The 21,734-nt window shown below is 44.1% G+C and overlaps 1 protein-coding gene across 1 annotated transcript; it reads left to right on the forward strand.

Moving 5' to 3' along the window:
* The first annotated feature begins 15,370 nt into the window (after nt 1-15,370).
* Nucleotides 15,371-17,339, forward strand: LOC115641175 (olfactory receptor 10A7-like). The gene has a single exon (XM_030544253.1). It carries the CDS (start codon nt 15,532-15,534, stop codon nt 16,555-16,557), a length of 1,026 nt encoding a protein of 341 aa, XP_030400113.1. The 5' UTR covers nt 15,371-15,531; the 3' UTR covers nt 16,558-17,339.
* Nucleotides 17,340-21,734: the final 4,395 nt, after the last annotated feature.

Genomic DNA, 21,734 nt, shown 5'->3' on the forward strand with positions numbered 1-21,734 from the left:
TGCAGCATTGTGCACACCATCAGAAGTCTCTCTATTCCATCAATACTTACTCCATCCCAAGATTAAAGGAGATCCTGTGGGGTGAAATTTGGCTGCACAGGTTTTGAGAGACAGTCTAGGACCTAGAGAGCCTCAGAGAACCACAGGATCTATCCATGTCCAGCAGCCACACTTAATATTCAGTTTAATATCCTTTACCCCTGATCTCTGTCTCTTCTCTACTTATCATTGAGTGCAGAGTTAAAGTTGCACATCGTGCCTTGCTTAAGAAGTCAAAATTAAGGCTATGTATTCCTTATCACATAAGGGATCACATTCTGTCACACAAGGTGGCAGAATTAAGGTTACACATGATCTATCATAGAAAATTTCATCCAGTCCAGGTTTATATGTCTGTACTTTAGGTGTTTACCTTCTATCCACACAAAGTACAAGCAATAGCAGAATCTCAGAAAGAGTAAGTATCTCCCATAGTTCCCCTTTCCCAAACTATTCTCTAGAAACAATTTTTTATACATCAGGAGGATCACGTGGTCAAAGAAAGAAAAGGCAACAATCTGCTTCCTAGCAAGGAGAAGATTAATTCTACAGCTACATACAAATGTCCCAATATTGCAAGAAACTGATTGTTCTGGCTTCTTATTGATCTAAGTAGTCCTGGCCTTTGGTAGGTTGACCAAGATCCAAACCAAAATTCCAATATCTCAACATCCCTACACATTGTCTGCTTTGGAACCATTTTCTGGGCTTCAAGCCAAAATACGTGAGGCAGTGTTCTGTTCTTTGTCACCTTCTCCTTCTTGCTGATCCTCATGTCCTGTGTCTGCATCATCTCCACCATCCTGAGGATGCGCTCGGAGGAAGGCAGGAGGAAGTTCTTCTCCACCTGCTTCTCACACCTCATGGTGGTGATGCTATTCTATGGCTCTGGTGCTATTATGTATCTGAAGCCAAATTCCTTCTACTCACCAGACACAGACAAGCTTCCCTCTGCCATACATGATCCTCATGCCCATGCTAAACCCCGTCATCTACTGCCTGAGGAACAAGGAGATGAAGGGCACCTTCTGGAGAATGGTGTGGAGAAGAAGGCTCCATTGATTAAAGGAATTTGATTGACTGTAAATGTCTCCAGCTCAATTCTTTTATGTTAACAGTGAAACACATTAAGGGTTATATATCTATGTTAGGCCCCTATCTGGACCCATTACCATGGCAGTTGAGCACCTCACAATTATTAATGGATTTAACCTCACATTGCCTGTGTGCAGTAGGAAAATGCTATAATTTCAGTTTTAAAGATGGAGCAATGAGGCACAATGGCCAGATTTGAAAAGGTGTTTAGGTGCCTCAGTATGCAGATAGGTGCCTAATAGGACTTTCAGAAATGCTTAAGCAGTTTAGGCACCTATCTCCCATTCACCTAGCTACATTTGTAAATTCCAGTAGGCATCTATCTGCATTTTAGGTACCTAAATAAATACATTTGAAAATCTGTCCCTAAGATTGTTAAAGATATTAGAAAATGCTATGGTCAGCCTAACTGATTTAGGCCCAAGTCTTATTTTCAAAAGGGAGTAAGGCACTTAGGAGCCTAAATCCCTGTGATTGTAAATGAGATTTTGTCTCCTAAGTGCCTAAATTTCTTTTGAAAATGAGACTTAGAGACCTAAATCAGTTAGGTGTTGCAATTCTCAGCACATCAATGCCTCAATACTTTTAAAAATCAGGTCCTCCTCATCCCACTGGGAAACATGGCTTGGATATTCATCCCGCCATTCTCTGGGCCTCATGACATTGACCATTTCTTCTGTGACTTCCCTCCAGTGCTAAAGCTGGCCTGCGTCAACACATCCCCAGATGCCATCGCAATTCTAGTTAGCACCACGCTCATCACTGTCCTGCCTTTGCTCTTCAAAGTGGGGTCTTACGCCTGTATCATAGACACCATCCCGAAGATCCCATTGGTGGAGAACAGGTGTCAGCCTTCTCCACCTGTTCCTTTCACCTCATCACGATGGCGCTAGTCTAGTGCTCTGCTAGCATTATGTACTTACAACTCATATCAGCTACTACCTGGACTGGGACAGATTCGTTTCCCTGTTCTACACAGTGATAATGACTATGCCAAGGCCAATCATCTACAGCTTGAGGGGCAAGGAGGTAAAAGGGGCTCTCTTGTGAACCTAATAGAGAAAATTGTTCTTCTAAGAATCACTTGGTTGGCCTTTTCAAAGGTACCCATTGGCGTTACATGTAAAATGTGGGTAGAACTAGTCATAATGTTTTTTCTTCATAGAAAAAGACAATATCATATAAATCAAAATACTTTGTAAAAAACGGTTGATTTCAATGATTTTGTTTTCAAAGGAAAAATACGATTTTTGATTTATTTTCAGACATCTACTAGTGTTTTCTTTGTGTTTTCAAAACCTAGAAAAAATAATCAGTTTTTGGATGTTTCCCCTCTACCCTGTTTTTTAATATTTCCTCTTTTTTTTTTCTCACTGGGGGTGAAAGAATGAGAGGAAGAGGAGAAAAAGTGGCGTGCAGGGGTGGGAATCAAAGAAACAAAATTTCAAAACAAACATTTTAGGTTTTTGAAAAATAAAATGAAAAGAAAATTAGGATTCAAAATAAATACACACCTTTGAAAATCTAAGCCTTAGATTGCTTTAGGCTAGAGGTACTATATGTGTGTCTGTACAGCATCTGGCACTGTGGAGCCCTGATCTCTCTTAGCATGGTTGGAGCTATTAGTTGCTCCTTTAATATAAGCAATAAATAGTAATAATCTGGAGGACAGTGAAATTATGTGTCTGCATTTTCTCAGGATTCTGGCTGAAAGTGGTTTGGTTGTTGTGATCTAGGACACTGTCTCCTGTCGTTTGATTCCTCCAATGGTCAGGGAAACAGGACTTTGTACATTTTTGGTAAATAAACATGATTGCATTAAAGACAGCAGGCTTTAGCGTCAAAATGTCCTAACTGGAACAATGAGCAAGACCCTGATTTTTTGGCTAGCTGCTCAGGACAAAAGAGGTAATGTTTAGAGCTGTCATTTAATCACAATTAACTCAAAACAAATTAATTCCATTAAAAAATAATCACTATTAATCACAGTCTTAATCTCACTGTTAAACAATAATAGAATACCTATTTAAATTTATTATAAGTGGTTTGGGATGTTTTTCTACATTTTCAAATATATTGATTTAAATTACAACACAGAATGCAATCTACAGTGCTCACATTATAATATTATTTAATTTATATTATTATTTAAATTACTAGTACTAACATTAAATTGGTATTCTATTATTATTTAACATTGCAAATAATTGTGATTTTTTTTATTCTCGTGATTAATCGCAATTAATGTTTGTAATAGTTTGACAGCCCTAATAAAAATCCATCCCTTTTCTGAACAGTTACTCCCAGACCTCAGTGATATGCAGCAGTGAGTCCCCATGCATTGCTTCAAAAAGTATATATTTTCCTGAGCTTTAAATTTGTTACCTTGTGAGTATCACTAGATCCTCTTTTTATGCCGCAGCATCTCACTAGGAGGTCCCGTTTACTTGTTTTTCCACTGAAATCCCTAAATCATTTCCATTATTAGTATTATTTTATTTGTATTACCATAGTGTATAGGATCCCTAGTCATGGATCAAGACTCCACTGGGTGAGGTGCTGTACAAACACATGGATACAGATAGACAGCAGGGGAGTACAAGCAAACAATACTGGTCTGAATAACAGGGAGTGGTCTCAACACCCCAGCAGCCTAGTTGTTGTCAAGTTTTTGTACACATTCACGGCAAAGGAGAGTTTTAAGGTGGACTTTGAAGGATAATGAGTTTGTTTTGCAGGTGTTTATGGGGCACGTCTCCCAGAAATAAGGGGAGAAGTTCCCTTCCACAACAGATAGACATCTCCCTTCCCCCACATGATTCCCTGCTACCCAGCCACCTGATTCCGTAAAAATTATCACGCTATCCTGCTCTCCTCTTTCCTCCTTCATCCAATGGCCCCAAAGTATTTAGATACCAATTCCCACTAGAAGTCACCAGCGGAGGCTGAATCTGGAAGCCTCAACACAAGGCACAGCCTTTTACCACTGAGGTAAAGGAGTAGAAGTGTCATCTGAGTAGCAGTATCAGGCTCTTATCCTCCATGAAACCCAGCCACTAGAGGATGACAGCACAGTAGGAGACCATGTGGCTCACTGGATTGATCACTAGGGCTGGCCAGAAAACAAGAATTCTATTTTGTGAAAAACGGAAGTTTCAATGTTTGTTTTCAGTCCACACTGGAATGAAAAAGAAGCCTTTCAAAAGAGAGTGAGACACACTCCAGACAGCACAGTGCTTAGGGCACTCACCTGAGCTGTGAGAGATCAACGTTCAAGTTCCTGCTCTTTCAGAGTGAGAGGAAGAACTTGAAAGGGGGTCTCCCACATCCCAGGTGATAGCTCTAACCACAGGCTACTGGCTATTCTGGGATAGCTCTGCCTCTTTCTTACCAGAAATTCCATCCTGGCCCTGAAAAACCTTCCCAACCTTCCCATTGAAATTATCGCTGAAACTGATATGCTTCTGCAAAACATTTTGGTTTGGTGAAAAGGCATTTTTTAAATGGAAATTTTTTTTTCTTGAACATTTTTTGTTCAGTTTTATTGAGAATGGGCCTCAAACACAGGAGACCTAGTTCTGCTCCCCACTGTAAGGAAACTTTTCATTGCCATAATAGCATAATGTTCTGTTTGGATTTTATCATTTCAGTGTGTTTTGTTCTGGCTTTTATATTATATTGAAATAGCAATTGGGATATTATATATATTTAATATTTTACATTATAGTATAATGTCTTGACTTTATCAAAATGACACATTTCTATCTTAGCAAAATGAAACAAACAAATTCCCTGGTTCTGGAGCAAAATTTATCTGAATAATCATTATGCAGGAAATTTTGAATTTTCATCCCAATTGGAATGAAAACAATTTTTTTTCCTGTGGAATGGAAATTCTGTGTTGCGACCATCTCTAGGCATGAACCTGATGCTTGCCCAGAAGGACGCAGCATAGAATCACATCCTGGCATCCGGGCTAACATTCCATACATGGGAGAGGCTTGGTGACCCTAATAGGATGGGGAGCCCTCCTGAGATTTCCCCGCTCCTATATCCACCATGCACCTAATTTCTCTTGTTGGTGACCTCCTGCATGTTCTCACACATCACTCCCCCTACCTCACTGCTGACAGCAAAGCCACAGACTCCCATCTCCATCCCCAGACACTATTTTACCCTCAGGTGCTCAGCTCCTCAAGGGGAAGGGGAATGTGGCCTCTGCCAGAATGCCAAAGCAAGATATTTGGAGCTACCAGCTGCCCAGCACTGGTGTGATAGACTCTGGATCATACATATGCTATATACACTGGATACTCACCAGGTGAAGGAAAGACCGTGTCTTATAAGAGCAATTTCCTCTCCCTGTCTGTGCCCACACCATCAGTATCAGCGGCAGGAGAGTCATGATTCCTCTGCTGATTGATTAACAAATTCCAAGGCCAGAAGGGACCATTGTGATCATCTCGTCTGACCTCCTGCATAGCATATGTCACCTGACTTCCTCAACTTAATTCCTTTTGAACAAATAGTCTGCAAATAGTCTGGAGGCTAGTCTCGGTCAATTCTTGGCCTCAACGTCTTTCTGTGGCAATGAGTTCCACCTATGCTGGTGTTGCTGGTGTTCTGTTTTGGTTTTTGAAACTTTTGGATATTTGGAAATTTGGAATTCTTGTGTGCCCCTCTTTATGATCTTGAACATAGACACACACACTTATTCTTTCCCTTTCTCCACTCTGTAACTTGTCAAAATTTTTCTCACTGTTACCGAAATATCGGGTCTGCCTAGCTGAGAGCCAATAACAGCCTGACAGGGATAAGGAAAAGATGCTTTATTCTGCAGAAGAGAGGAGAGCCCTGTCCCTTACTACAAACTTCACAAGCCTTTTATACACTTTTAGACAAAGACCCTTGCGTGTTAACACTTGATTGGTAGGTGTCAAACCCCGCACCTCTGTTATCTAGTTAGTAAAAACTGGTTTGAAGCAAGTTTTCTCTGCTTTGAGGCAGAAATGAAAAGATAGTTCAAAAGTTCAGGTTACTGTGTACATGAGGCTTCTGCTTCCCCCTACTGGCTGCTTGTAAGTCGTTAAGGGGGGCTACCAGTAACTTTCACATCACTTTCCCCAAGTTCAGAGGGAGGTCCCCAGGGTAAGCTATGTTCAGCTCTAATTCATCTTGTGGTGCCTCAAAGGGCCATGTGCACAGGGCTGGCTTCACCCACATGCCAAAATGCAGCCGCCTCCGGATGGAGAATAGCAGCTGTTCTGGGATTGGAGGAGAAGAAGAATCCTGTGGCTCACTTAATCATTTTCCTGTCATTTTGAGGGCCACGGGCATTGGTGCACCTGAGTCCCTCCTGTCAGGGGTGGCTCTAGGGATTTTGCCGCCTCAAGGACGGCAGGACCTGCGGGAGTTCCTCTGAAGCTGCGGGACCAGCAGACCCTCCGCAGGCAAGCCGCCGAAGGCAGCCTGCCTGCCGCCCTTGCTGCGCTGGCAGAGCACCCCCCGCAGCTTGCCACTCCAGGCACGCGTTTGGTGTGCTGGGGCCTGGAGCCGCCCCTGCCTCCTGTCACCTGTCTGTGGCACATCATAGTCTAGTCTCCTGTGGGCTGTGATACTTTGGTCTCATTTTGGTTGTTGGGATTAGTGTGTGAGTGCTGGGTGGTCCTGGTGGCCTGTGCTACATGGGAGGCCAGACCAGATAATCTGGTGGTCCCCTGTGGCTTTAAATAGTATGGCTCTATGACTGAATCCAAATGAAAAGATGGAGAGAGGGGGAAAGGAGGACGAAGCTGACAGATCAGGCATTTGGCCAGACTTGAAACCTTGAGTAAAGGGGACACTGACGGTGGTATTTTCAAGAGACCCCTAAGGGCTCTAGGTGTCCAACAACCATCCTATTTCAGTGGGATTTAGGTGTCCAACTCACTTAGGCTCCTTTCAAAATCCAAGCCATAGAAATTACAAGCTAAAGGACATTGGTGTTGTTATTTTTCAGCCAAAAGATGGTGCATCCTGCCATTCATCATCCACTTGACAATCCTAGGAAATTGGTATCAATTGTAGCACAGAGAGGAGAGTCCTCGCCCCCCATGGAGCCCCCACCCTAGTCCCTGCAGCACAGCACACCCTAGCACTGTACTGGGGCACTGGGCTTAGCACTGACTGACTGACAGGGGGGAAAGCCCCCTATGGAGCCCCCACCCTAGTCCCTGCAGCATGACTGGGTATCGTGGTCAGCACCCACTGGGAGAGCAGCACACTACCTGTTTTGTCATCCACACCACCTCCTATGGCACAGTGCCCTCTAGTGTCACACTGTGGTCAGCAGAAGGATAATACTCTACTGAGCTTCCCACTCTGTCCCTTCCCATTGCACAGCTCAGCTATGGTTCTTCTTTTCTTCGTCTCTCTAATCCTCCTTTGGTCAGCTAAGCTGCAGGACTGGTGGGCTCTGGCCTCCATCTCCCGCAGAGGGAAAGTGTGTGGGGTGATGCCAGTGAGGATTTCATAGACTCATAGACTCTAAGACTGGAAGGGACCTTGAGAGGTCATCGAGTCCAGTCCCCTGCCCTCATGGTAGGACCAAATACTGTCTAGACCATCCCTAATAGACATTTATCTAACCTACTTTTAAATATCTCTAGAGATGGAGATTCCACAACTTCCCTAGGCAATCTATTCCAGTGTTTAACTACCCTGACAGTTAGGAACTTTTTTCTAATGTCCAACCTAAATCTCCCTTGCTGCAGTTTAAGCCCATTGCTTCTTGTTCTATCATTGGAGGCTAAGGTGAACAAGTTTTCTCCCTCCTCCTGATGACACCCTTTTAGATACCTGAAAACTGCTATCATGTCCCCTCTCAGTCTTCTCTTTTCCAAACTAAACAAACCCAATTCCTTCAGCCTTCCTTCATAGGTCATATTCTCAAGACCTTTAATCATTCTTGTTGCTCTTCTCTGGACCCTCTCCAATTTCTCCACATCTTTCTTGAAATGCGGTGCCCAGAACTGGACACAATACTCCAGTTGAGGCCTAACCAGCGCAGAGTAAAGCGGAAGAATGACTTCTCATGTCTTCTTTACAACACACCTGTTAATGCATCCCAGAATCACGTTTGCTTTTTTTGCAACAGTATCACACTGTTGACTCATATTAAGCTTGTGGTCTGCTATGACCCCTAGATCTCTTTCTGCCATACTCCTTCCTAGACAGTCTCTTCCCATTCTGTATGTGTGAAACTGATTGTTCCTTCCTAGGTGGAGCACTTTGCATTTATCTTTATTGAACTTCATCCTGTTTATCTCAGACCATTTCTCCAATTTGTCCAGATCATTTTGAATTTTGACCCTGTCCTCCAAAGCAGTTGCAATCCCTCCCAGTTTGGTATCGTCCGCAAACTTAATAAGCGTACTTTCTATGCCAACATCTAAATCATTGATGAAGATATTGAACAGAACTGGTCCCAAAACAGACGCCTGCCGAACCCCACTTGTTATACCTTTCCAGCAGGATTGGGAGCCATTAACAACTACTCTCTGAGTACGGTTATCCAGCCAGTTATGCACCCACCTTATAATAGCCCCATCTAAATTGTACTTTCCTAGTTTATCTATAAGAATATCATGCGAGACCGTATCAAATGCCTTACTAAAGTCTAGGTATATCACATCCACCGCTTCTCCCTTATCCACAAGGCTCGTTATCCTATCAAAGAACGCTATCAGATTAGTTTGACACGATTTGTTCTTTACAAATCCATGCTGGCTATTCCCTATCACCTTACCACCTTCCAAGTGTTTGCAGATGATTTCTTTAATTATCTGCTCCATTATCTTCCCTGGCACAGAAGTTAAACTAACTGGTCTGTAGTTTCCTGGGTTGTTTTTATTTCCCTTTTTATAGATGGGCACTATATTTGCCCCCTTCCAGTCTTCTGGAATCTCCCCCGTCTCCCATGATTTCCCAAAGATAATAGCTAGAGGCTTAGATACCTCTTCTATTAACTCCTTGAGTATTCTAGGATGCATTTCATCAGGCCCTGGTGACTTGCAGGCATCTAACATTTCTAAGTGATTTTTTACTTGCTCTTTTATTATTTTCTCTTCTAAACCTACCCTCTTCCCGTAAGCATTCACTATACTAGACGTTCCTTCAGACTTCTCGGTGAAGACCGAAACAAAGAAGTCATTAAGCATCTCTGCCATTTTCCATTTCATCCCGCAACCACCCTTCTGCCTTGGAGAATTCTTTACTGGTTAATGTTCTTCTGTAAGTTTAAGCTTAGTTTTAACATAAACCTCTGTTTTGGAAGTAGTGGTTAAGTTTACTTTCATGTTGCCACCATTAGCTGAACTGTTGTGATGCCACCTATTGACTAGTCACAGTAATTGCAGTGAGTACTTCTACTGCATTGTCATTGTATCTCATTATATTACTTGTAAGTAAAGCTGTTCCTCATGCCAACTTGGGTGTTTAATGCTTTCTGTAGAGCACTAAGTATCATTTGCCCTTATCTGCAAGGCCTATTGCTGATTGAGGCTGGAGTTGTACCTGGTATCTACCAAGGCACCCTAACAGGTATACAATGCAAATCCAGGATGAGGCACCGTCAACTGTCGTTCTTCCTATGAGTAGAGAGATGCTGCAGATGGGTTGATAGAAACTTCCCACCTGTCCAATACCACCTTTAGGACCATCCCAGGATCTCCATTATCCACAGGAACACCAGGTGCCCAGGGAAGAGAGAGTTACACATTAAAAAACAAATACAAACTTGACAAATATTTTTATTTGGGGCAATCAAATTTTTTCAGAAAAAAATGAACAAAAATCAGTTTTCTGCTGATTTTTGGTTTGTTTCTGACAATTGAAATTTTGGGAGGAAAGCAGAAACCCAATTTTCTGTCAGAAAAAAACTAGAAAAATTTTGACCTGCTCTAAGTGTGAGTTTTATGTCCCAGGTTCTGCACGCAAGGCCAGCGGAAGGTTGAGGAACTAATGGTGTTTCTGAGTCTCTGAACACAGCAGTTCTGCACTGCGTGTGTAAACAATGAGACTGAGTCAGCAGACCCTGTAAGGAAACAGAGTCAAGCAGATGGACTCTTCTTAGGCCAGTGCTAATGTTCCTGTTTTGGATTTCAGCCAATAGGAGCTGCCCACATGCAGTTTTCTCTGGGGATAAAAGGTATGGTTTTTTCCCAGGAAATCTGCAGGGAAGTGCACAATGCTTCTGAAGTGAGAATCCCTGATTCAAGGCTGAAGGATACCCACCATCATACCTCTGTACTCACTGGCCCTTAGGGGCCAGATTGCATATTCAGTTTATCAGTCTGTGTCGTAATTTACAGCCATGGTGTCGAAGGTAATTGCATCTGCATTTCTGGCAACCCTAGCAGTGCAATCCTCCGTGTTACCAAAATGTGCCCATGATCCAGCCAACCCATAAAGGGTGAGAGCCCAAAGAACTGCCTCCACGCCCATGGTACAACCAGTGCTCTAGGAGACTCTAGAGCAGGAGTGGGTAAACTTTTTGGCCCGAGGGCACACTGGGGTTGCAAAACTGTATGGAGGGCTGGGTAGGGAAGCCTGTGCCTCCCCAAACAGCTTGGCTCCCGCCCTCTATCTGCCCCCTCCCTCTTCCCATCCCTTGACTGCCCCCCTCAGAATCCCCGACCCATCCAACCCCCCCCACTGCCTCTCCCCTGACTGACCTGACCCCTATTCACACCCCCACCCCCTGACAGGCCATCCGGGACTTTCACGCCTTTCCAAGCCCCTGCCCCGTTCCCGTCCCCTGACTGCCCCGCCAGAACCTCTGCCTCATCCAACCACCCCCGACAGGCCCCCTGGGACTTCCACACCTATCCAATCTGTTCCCTGCCCCCTGGAACCTCCCCGCCCCGGCCCTGGCCATCTTACTATGCCACTCAGAGCAGCATGTCTAGCAGCTGTGCCACCAGCCAGAGCCAGACATGCTGCTGCGCTGCTCTGCAGGAGCGTGCAGCCCCACTGCGCAGATCACTGCCCGTGCGGCAGCATATCTGTGGAGGAGGGAGAGCAGCTCCTCGGCTGGGAGCTCAAGGGACAGACAGGATGGTACTGCAGGTTGGATGTGGCCTGCAGGCCATAGTTTGCCCACCTCTACTCTAGGGACTCCTGTAGCACAGCACCCCCATCTGCACCCTGCTGTGAGGTGGGTTATAATGCTTTCACATTAACAGATGCATTCACAGAGAGCACAACTGGATATAAAGCAGTTACTACCTCAAGATTACATGCAAATGCTGCATTCCACAAGCGGGCAGAGTTAAGGCTGTGCAGGAATACAGGCCTACATTAGGCCTGAGTCAACTATGGTTTTAAACTGAGTTTGGATGTTAGCATGAGCGATAGGCCCAATAAGCATGTGACCAAAAAGAGCTGAGATCATGAGAAAAGAAAAGGGTTGTTTGTGTTAAACTAGTAGTGACCCTTGAAATACAGCGGTAACTTATTTAAGGGTTGGGTTGAGGTCATCAAAATAAAGATAATATGGTTAATTCGGTTAATGCTATATAGGTTGTTTAAAAAAAATCCTTAGTCCAGTTGCTGGGAAGAAATATGGCAAAATAAGATAAGAAGAAAACCTTGAAGGAAGAGGCCTCGTCATTAATCTTGTCTTGAGTGGGTCAGAAATCAGGGTTCAGCTCTAACTGCCTCTTCTGGCTTTAGCTAAGTGTCAAGATCCAGCAATGACATCACTTGTTTATTCTAGTGTATAAAAGACAAGGTATGTAGCGGTTTCTTTGTCAGAGATTTTTCTTACCCCTGTGGAGGCACATCATGATGGGAAAGTATCTCCCGAGCCTGATCCTCTTTTGGGTATTTGGACAATGCTTATAACTGAATTATTCCTAGGAGGTACAGTAGAGGTGGGCATATGCTTGTATTTGTATTTGGGATGTAATCAACACCGAGTGACCTTTGGATCAATAAAGGAATATTTGTGTGGAAACTGAGTCATGGTAAACTTTAATAAATGTATTAGGAGATTTTTTTCCCAACAGGCTCACTATGCTACATTGCCCAGGAGAGCAGTGGAGTGTGCAACTTCATCATTTCCTGAACGTGAAGGGCCTAAATCTGCAATTTCCCACACTTGGGTAGTGTATCTTTTGTTATGGAATCTGGATCATACACATGCTATATACACTGAATACCCAGTGTATACCAGACTGAGTTTAAAAAAAAAAAAGAGCCCAGCTTCTTGTGGTGGCCTTGTCCTGACCCCAATGCTCCTATGGCTAGAATGCAGCTGCATTTACACTATGAATGCAAGCAAGGAGAGAATCTTGGCCATGCTGCCAACATTACATACCTCTCTCAGGCAGATCTGGATGTAGATATAGGAAAGGGTAAAGGTAAACCATCTTATGTAGTTGCATAGCAGGGATACACTGGTAGAGCTTTGAACATAACCGAGCCCTCAGATTTCTTGACTCCAGTGTCCTACCCCTAGACCATGTTGCCTATCAATGTTTTCCTGATCACAAGCTAGATAGATGCAGTGTGTCTCACAGGTAAAACATATGGTTCTATTCTTGGCTCAACCACTCACCTGCTTGCTGACCTTGGGACAAGTCATTTCTCCTCTCTGGGCCTCTGTTTCTCCACCTTCCCTCTCCCTGCCCCACCGTTCTCTGTCTTGCATGTTTAGATTTTAAGCCTTTGAGGACTGCAAGTGTCTCTTCCAATATGTCTGCAAAGTGTCTAGAAGAATGGGACACTAATCTTGGGGCCTTTCAATATTCATACTCATGTAAATCATGAGGAAGCGAGTCAATTTACTGTTCTACAGCTTGTTAAATAAGGCCCATGAAAAGTCAAACAAACTTATCTTCAATTCTCCAAACTGACCAGCAGTGGGGTTTGGGTTCTGTTGTTATTTCATTGCTAGCACTTCCCATAAAACTAACTGAGTTCTGATCTCATTTGTCTTGTGGCAATCAGTAATAGTTAATGATTAAAAAAAAATTGAATTATTAATATATATTACTATACACATGCTCTGTTGTGAGAGTTCCCCTGCATACTGTATCAGGGCAGAACAATCTTATAATAACACATTACTTAGGTTGTAACGTCTTTGGAGAAGTGACTGTCTTTTTGTTATGTGTTTATACAGTGTCTAGCACAATGGGGGCTTGCTCCATGATTGGAGCTCTTAGGTGCTACTGCACTACAAATCATTATCATCGTCATGGAGTAATTCAGACTATGAAATGGTCGGGAGATCAGCTCCCAAAGGGGATAGTGCAGATAAATAATAAAAATTGCCATCCTGTCTGATGAAGCAATGCATCCTTTGGAGTGTGTGAAGAGATCACCACCCTCTGTTCCAGATGTGCATGAGGAAGTGGTCCTTGGTGCAGCTAGCTGGTGAGGTCTGTATAGAAACACTCCCGAATTTCAGTAAGTGCAAAATTTTCCAATTTTAAGTTCATGCTCTTCTTCCAATTGTTTAATGCCACTTCCTTCGAGGAGCATTTAAGAATCAAGCCCTGCTATCCCTTTCTTCAGTGGGATTATTCATTCACCCACTCCCATAAAGATTTACACAGTTGTGTATAGAGACGGTTATTCTGGAATAGTTTTTCCTGATTAACCCCTAGTGTGGATGCTCTTATTCTGGAATAAAAGTGTCTTTGTTTTTTATCTAAATTTTCCACAAGGGGAAAAAAAATCTTCATATTAGCTTTGATTTGGAGTATGATCCTCTGTGTCCCTTTCTCATAATCTGCTCCGGACCAACGGCTCATTAGGTAAGTGTCATGATATTGTCTCTGCCTCTCTCCCAGAGTTTGAGAACACTTTTTCTACCTTGCTTTTGATAGGATATCTTTTATAGTTCTTGATAGTTTGCAGAATCTCTTGCTCTTTCTCATATTTGGTACACTGGAGATGAAGGTTTCTCTCCATCACAATCTTTCCTCTGTCACATTGGCTGCATAATCACTGCCAGAGCTGGGTGAAATTTTTTTCAGATGGAACTTCTTCCCACTAAAAACTGTGTATTCAGGTCAAGCAAAACAGTTCATGAATTCAGGTTGAATTCAGAAAAATGTTGGACCCAAAAAAAATAATCCTGAACCACTCAAACGTTTTGATTTTTCAACTTGGAATGACTTTTAATTTCAAATTTTACTTCCATTTTGTGTTTTAAAAACAGTAAAGGAGACTCCTCAAAAATTAAATGAAATATTTCATTTTGGGTGAAACTAAATGTTTTGTTTGACCTGAAATTAATGTTTTTGACTTTTTCTTTCCACTGACAAATATGAATTTTTTTGTTTTGCTTTGGGTCAATCCAATTTCCCGCCCTCCCCCCCCAAAAAAAGTTCATCACTACTCTGTGTTTAACCTTTTTTGTGCCTCCCAGTTTCCACTTCTAGTTTGTGATCCCCAATTCTGTATTTGGTGACAAGTCTGCCTTCGCTTTGCACATGTCACTGTGATGAGGAGTTTGCAAATGTGATCATTCCATGCTGAGATCTGTAGGCATCTGGATTATTGCTGTTTTTGAGTTGTTCTTCTAGTGAGTCATATATTGGTAATTTAGTTGTGCACAGCACCAAGCATATTTTTGGTCCTTAACAAATACATGTATAAATAATAGGAATGTCCATATTAGCAGGACATTTTTTCCATAACAGAATTGCTGCTTTTTTAGTCATTTGAAGATAGAGGGCAGTTGCAAAATTTTGATCTTAAGTTGGATTTGAATTTCAGACACCTCAAATATGGGGGTGGTAGGATCTCACATGTAGATTGGGACAGTATGTGTTAGGAATCATTTCAAACACATCATATCTTGAGCTTTTTGCAATCATGCAAAATCACTGGTCCCTTTTACAGTTTTGGCCTTATGGGACTGCGTCAAAGTTAACATTACAAAGAGCTGTCTATTTGAAAGGTGAGTTTTCAAAGTGCCCAAAGTCCATATGCATAGGCAGACCCACTTGAAAATTGGACGGAGTAGGTTAGAAATAGTGTTCTAAACCTGGAGTCATTTGGTTAAGGGATTCATGAGATACATCCCCACTCACTCCCAAATTAACCTTGTTTGAAAATTTGCAGGATCTCATAACACATTTTAGTCACAAAACTGGGGGGCGGGGGAAGGATCAGTGGGTAAAAGCCACATAAAACATCCATCACTGAACTCCTCTAAGATCCAGCACAGAGTAACCAGAAATTCAAACTTTATTAGATATTCATTCAGGTTCCAAGAAATGTTGCACAGGGTGCTCTGAGGATTAGTGAATTAGAGACACAGGTTGCAGCAATTTGTAAAAAAGGCAACATTCTTAGCTTCCTAAAATTCACAGGAAGACTCAGATTATCTGGAGAAATTGTATGACAGTGGAGTATGGCAAAGTGGGGGCAAAATATTCTGTGACAACTTATTGTTTCCGTTTCTTCTTCAGGATGAAAACTAGCCAAGAAACAGTGGGAAGAAACAGCACGACAATCACTGGATTCATTCTCCTCGGTTTTTCTGACATTCCCAGCCTGCAGCATTTATTTTTTTCAGTGTTTCTGGTCACCTACATAGTTACCTTGGCTGGAAACCTTCTAATCATTGCCCTCACATTGGCTGACCCAGCCCTTCATACCCCCATGTACTTCTTCCTCAGGAACCTGTCCTTCCTGGAGATGTGCTACACATCAGTCAACGTCCCCAAGATGCTTGGAAATCTGCTCTCTGGGGATAAAGCCATCTCTTTCACAGGCTGTGCTATGCAAACCTATTTCTCTTTTTTCCTTGGTGGGTCAGAGTGTTTTCTCTTGGCGTCCATGGCCTACGATCGCTATGTTGCAATATGCAAGCCTCTGCATTACCCCTTGGTTATGAACAGGAAGGTGTCCACTGGACTGGCTGCTGGATCCTGGCTCAGTGGTCTCCTCATGTCCTTTGGTCACACCAGCATGGTATTCACTCTACCCTTCTGCAGATCCCATGAGATTAATCATTTCTTCTGTGACATCCCTCCACTGCTGAAGCTGGCATGTGGAGACACTTCCCGCAATGAAATGGCTATCTTCATGGTGGCTATGTCCTTTGTCACCTTTCCCTTCATGCTGATTCTCATGTCCTATGTCTGCATCATCTCCACCATCCTGAGGATGCCATCGGAGGAGGGCAGGAGGAAGTCCTTCTCCACCTGCTCCTCACACCTCGTGGTGGTGACACTGTTCTATGGCTCTGCTTGCATTATGTATCTGAAGCCCAATTCCTCCTACTCACCAAACACAGACAAGTTTCTCTCTCTGTCCTACACGGTCATCACTCCCATGTTAAACCCCATCATCTACAGCCTGAGGAACAAGGAGGTGAAGGGAGCATTCTGGAGAATGGTGCGGAGAAGAAGGTTCCTTTGAATAAAGGAATCTGATTGTCTGCAAATGTCTCCAGCTCAGTTCTTTTAAAGGCTTTATATCTATGTTAGGACCTTATCTGGCCCCAATACCATGGTAACTGAGCACCTCATAATCTTTAGTGGATAACCTCATACCGCCTCTGTGCAGTAGGAAAATGCTATAATTTAAATTTTAAAGATGGAGCTGTGACAGGTTGAATCACAGAAACCTCCTTGGAGGCTGCCATCCTATGTGCTGAGACTATCCCTGAGCCTGTTTCCCCTGGCAGCTAAGGACTTCAGTGCCTGCCTGATTTGAACCAGACACACTTGCCTGCTGCAAAAAGAGACCCAGGTCTGAACAATAGCCCCCAAACGCAGGTTTAATTGAAAACATGTCAAAAAGTGTTGGGGGAGGGATAGCTCAGTGGTTTGAGCATTGGCCTACTAAACCCAGGGTTGTAAGCTCAGCCCTTGAGGGGGCTGTTTAGGGAACTGGGGTAAAGATGTGTCCAGGGATAAGTCCTGATTTAAGCAGGAGGTTGGACCATACAACCTTCTGAGGTCCCTGATATTCTAAGTGTTCCTGTCTCCACCACTCAGATGCCCACACACCACAGAAATCCTTTTCACACTTTATAAAGCTTATACAGGGTAAACTCATAAATTGTTCGCCCTCTATAAAACCAATAGAGAGATATACAAAGCTGTTTGTGCCCCCCGCAAGTATTTATACATACTCTGGGTTAGTTAACAAGTAAAAAAAAAAGATTTATTAAATACAAATAGTAGGATTTACTTGGTTCCAAGTAATAACAGACAGAACAAAATGAATTACCAAGCAAAATAAAAGAAAACACACGTCTATGCCTAATACCATAAGAAAATGATTACAGATGAAATATTACCCTCAGAGATGTTCCAGTAAGCTTCTTTTACAGACTAGCCTCCTTCAAGTCTGGGTCCAGAAATCACTCACACCCCTCGTGGTTACTGTCCTTTGTTCCAGTTTCTTTCAGGTATCATTTGGGGATGGAGAGGTATCTCTTGAGTCAGCTGCAGACAAAATGGAGGCATTTCCAGGGGCATAAATAGACTTTCTCTCATGGGTGGGAGCCTGGTGTCCTTTTAAAATTTTCTCAAGAGTCAACATTCTTAAAGGTATTTAGGTTCCTAGCGGGATTTTCAAAAGCCTCTGCACACCTAAAACCCATTGATTTCAATATCTGAATACTTTTCAAAACCTGTGTCTATGTTATTTGTCACACAAGAAAGCTGTGGCAGAACAGGGAGTTGAATGCAAGTCTTCCAAGTCCCAGGCTAACATCATAAGCCTTGCACCACATTTCCTTTCTGGACCATCTTCTGAGCTCATGTAGACTTGTACAATTCTGGAGTAAGGCCACTGAAGTCAATAGTGAAAGCAGAGTAAATCTGATGTGACACCACAGCTGTTGATCTGAAAGCTGGATAGTGATGCAACCACATTAAAGATTAAGCTGGAGAGACAAAAAGAGAGAATGCATTAATTCTGGAGATGCAGCATTGTGCACACTACCAGAGGTCACTCTTTCCCATCCATATTTACTCCATCCCAATATTCAAGGAGATCCTGTGGGGTGAAATTTGGCTGCACAGGTTTTGAGAGTTGGTCTGGGACCTAGAGAGACTTTGAGAACCACAGGATCCACGTCCAGCAGAAACACTTAATATTCAGTTTTATATCCATTACTCTGATCCCTGTCTTTTTCTACGTATCACTGTAGCAACATGAGTGCAGAGTTAAAGTTGCACATAATGCCTTCCCTAAGAAGTCACAATTAAGGTTACATATTCCTTATCACATGAGAGATCACATTCTATCACACAAGGAGGCAGAGTTAAGGTTATATATGATTTATCATAGAAAATTTCATCCAATCCAGGTTTATATGTTTTTACCTTCTACTCAAACAAAGTACAAGCAGCAGAAGAGTCTCAGAAAGAGTATCACCCGTAATTCCCCTTTCCCAAACTATTCTCTAGAACCAATTTTTACACATCAGGAGGCCCACATGGTCAAAGAAGGAAACGGTAACCATCTGCTTCCTAGCAAAAATAAAATTCTTTCCACAGAAAGAAGCTAATTGTTCTGGCTTCCTATTGATTTAAGAAACCTTTCAAGCCACAACAAGTGATGCAAGTGTTCTTCAGGGGTTCCTCAGAGTGGAGCTGAGGATCTGGCCCCAGCAAAATCTGCATTGTAAACCAAGGTAACTCAGCTGGGATCAATGGAGCTGATTTCCCTCTCCTCATCCCAATGTGAATCAGGACGAACTACAATGGAATCAGTGGACCTGATTCTTCTCACGCTCAGTTGGGTGAGAATCAGGAATAGCTTAATTAACATCAAAAAGTTTGCTACTATGCTCATTCATCCCAAAGTGAATCAGTTCAATAACTCAATAAAAGACAATGATCCTTATTCTTTTTTTCAGTTACACTGGTGTTTAATTAGGCTAAATCTGCTGAAGTTAGTGGCCTAGTTTATCTGCTTTGTCCATAGTGTGCCGTGAATACCACCAGTAACTTGCTGGGAGGAAGGAAAGATCACGGCAAGATGCTGCCAGATGCTTTTATGGTTCTCTGTTCTCTAGGCCAATTTGAAGGCCTATTCAGCTTCTTTCCACTTAGAGTACCCTCTGGGTTTCCCTAAATTGCAGTAACTTGATGATGGTGTCAAGAGGCCCTTCCAACAACCAGGGATTATTGAAATTTTGAACTTGGATAAATGTACCAGCTTGACTTTGCTCAAGCTAGTGCACAAAAAATAACGATGTAGTGGCAGCTGCATGGTTGGCAGGATGGACTAGCTTCCTGAATCCATACCCCGGTTTTCAGATGGGATTGGCAGGGGTATCCAACTCTGGACAAGATGCAGGGTCCCTCCTTGCTGGACTTCGCGTATGCCTGTCAAAAATGGGAGCTGGAGATGATCCTGAGACATTCTTAGTAACCTTTGAATGGGTGGCCACAGCCATTAGGTGGTCCCCAGAACACTGGGCTACCTTGTTGGTCCCCTATCTGACGGGACCAGCTCAGGCAGCATACTGGGGCTTAGACCCCCCATGATGCTTTGGACTACAGGAAAGTGAAGGCTGCTATCCTGGACCAAATGGGTATTAACCCAGCCACTAACCACTGGTGATTCTGTCAGGAAAGGCTACCCAGCAGTGGCTAGACCCCGGGTGGCAGCGCAACGCTTGTGTGACAGTGCCTGGTGGGGGCTGGAGCCAGACCGTAAGTCAGTGGCCCAAGTGGTGGAAACTGTGGTGCTAGAAGAGTTCACTCAAATCGTCCTGGCTGGGGGCAAGGAGTGGGCGCAGCAGCACCGACCAACCACAGTGGCTGAAGCCATAGACCTAATGGAGGACTACTTGGCCACTGATGGGTCTGAACCATGTCCCCAAAGGTCAGGGAGTCCAAAAGGGAAGGATGTAGCGGCCAGGGATATCCATTGCCTGATGATACCAGTGGGCCTACCCTGCCTTCCTCCATGACCAGTCACCCCCCGAATCCTGAATGTAGGCGACTGATTGGCCTGGTGCAGGCCTGGAGAGAGGGAGACCCATTGGGGGAACCTAACCTACCAAAACCTGATCCAGGGACCAGATAAGCTTGTTATGTATGCTGGGAGTGTGGCCAAAGGGGGCACTTTAGGTGACACTACTCATATATGGACTGTGCCAATGGACAGGCCTGGCTAGCTGGCTCATGGGCCAAGAAACAGAGCCCAGCTAAGCTCCTGACCATTGTCTGAGTGGAGGGGATACCCACAATGGCTCTAGTCAACTCAGGCTGCAGCCAGATGCTCATGCAGGGAGGCCTGGTCTCTGACCTCCCACCCTTCAAAGTAATGATACACTTCCAATGTATCCCTGGAGACATCCAACCCTATCTGACCGCCACAGTAAGGTTAGAGATTCAGCACCAAGAGGAGGTCCTTGAGGTTGGCGTTGTGCCCAAACTGACCTACCCTGTGGTATTGGAATGCGATTGGCCAGCCTTTTTGGAAGATCCTGAGGGAATATGACCTCTGAAACCCTGGGAAAGTGGGGAAGAGTCACGTCCAAAAAGAACTACTCGGCCATCCCTCAGAGTCTGATCTTAGAGAAGGACCATATCATTCCACAGATACACCTGTGGCTCCACGTTCAGAGACAAAACATCCTGTGAGAGATGCCCAGACAGAGTTGGAGTGCAATGAGGATTTCGTCCAGGAACAAAGGAAAGACCCGACCTTGAGTAGGGCTTGGGGGCAGGCAACAGATTCCAAACAAGATGGGGGGGTATCCCCCCAAACACCACAGGGACCCCGGTTCAGGATCAAGAGGGGTCACTTATATCTGGTGGTACACAACCCTCAGATGCAAGAAGTCATCTAACAGCTTTTAGTCTCCCAGAGGTTGTGCCAAAGCCTCCTGTACCTGGCCCATGTAGTACCCTGGGTGGGTCCAGGGCCGGCTCCAGGCCACAGCACATCAAGCGCGTGCTTGGGGCAGTATGCCACAGGGGGGACTCTGCTGGTTGTCGGGAGGGCTGCAGGCGGCTCAGGTGGACCTCCCTCAGGCGTGCCTGCGGAGGGTCCGCTGGTCCCGAGGCTCCGGTGGAGCATCCACAGGCATGCCTGCGGGAGGTCCACTGGAGCTGCAGGACCGGCGAGTGGCAAAGTGGCCCCACAGCGTGCCGCCATGCTTGGGGGGGCGAAATTGCTAGAGCCAGCCCTGGGTGGGTCATCTGGTCAGGGAAAAGATGCTCCAGCGTGTTACACATCACTTATTCTGGCCAGGTATACACCAGGAGGTAAGGGATTATTGCACCTTCTGTCTGGAATATCAGCAGGCTGGGCCAAAAAGAGTGCCTCGGGCCCCCCTGCTTCTCCTCCCCGTGGTAGACAAACTCTTTGAGTGCATCAGTATCGATCTTGTGGGGCCTCTAGAGAAGAGTAAAATGGGCAGCCAGTTTATTTTAGTCATTATTGATTATGCAATGTGGTATCCTGAAGCCATTCCATTATGCACGGCGACTGTCCCCAACATCGTGGCCGAGCTGATGAAGATGTTCGTCTGGGTCAGGATACTGAAGGAGATCCTGATGAACCAGGGCACTAACGTGATCTTGTGTTTGATTGCTGAATTGTGTCACCTCCTATGCATCCGA

This window comes from Gopherus evgoodei, unplaced genomic scaffold (assembly GCF_007399415.2).
Source record: "Gopherus evgoodei ecotype Sinaloan lineage unplaced genomic scaffold, rGopEvg1_v1.p scaffold_33_arrow_ctg1, whole genome shotgun sequence".
Classification (NCBI taxonomy): domain Eukaryota; kingdom Metazoa; phylum Chordata; order Testudines; family Testudinidae; genus Gopherus; species Gopherus evgoodei.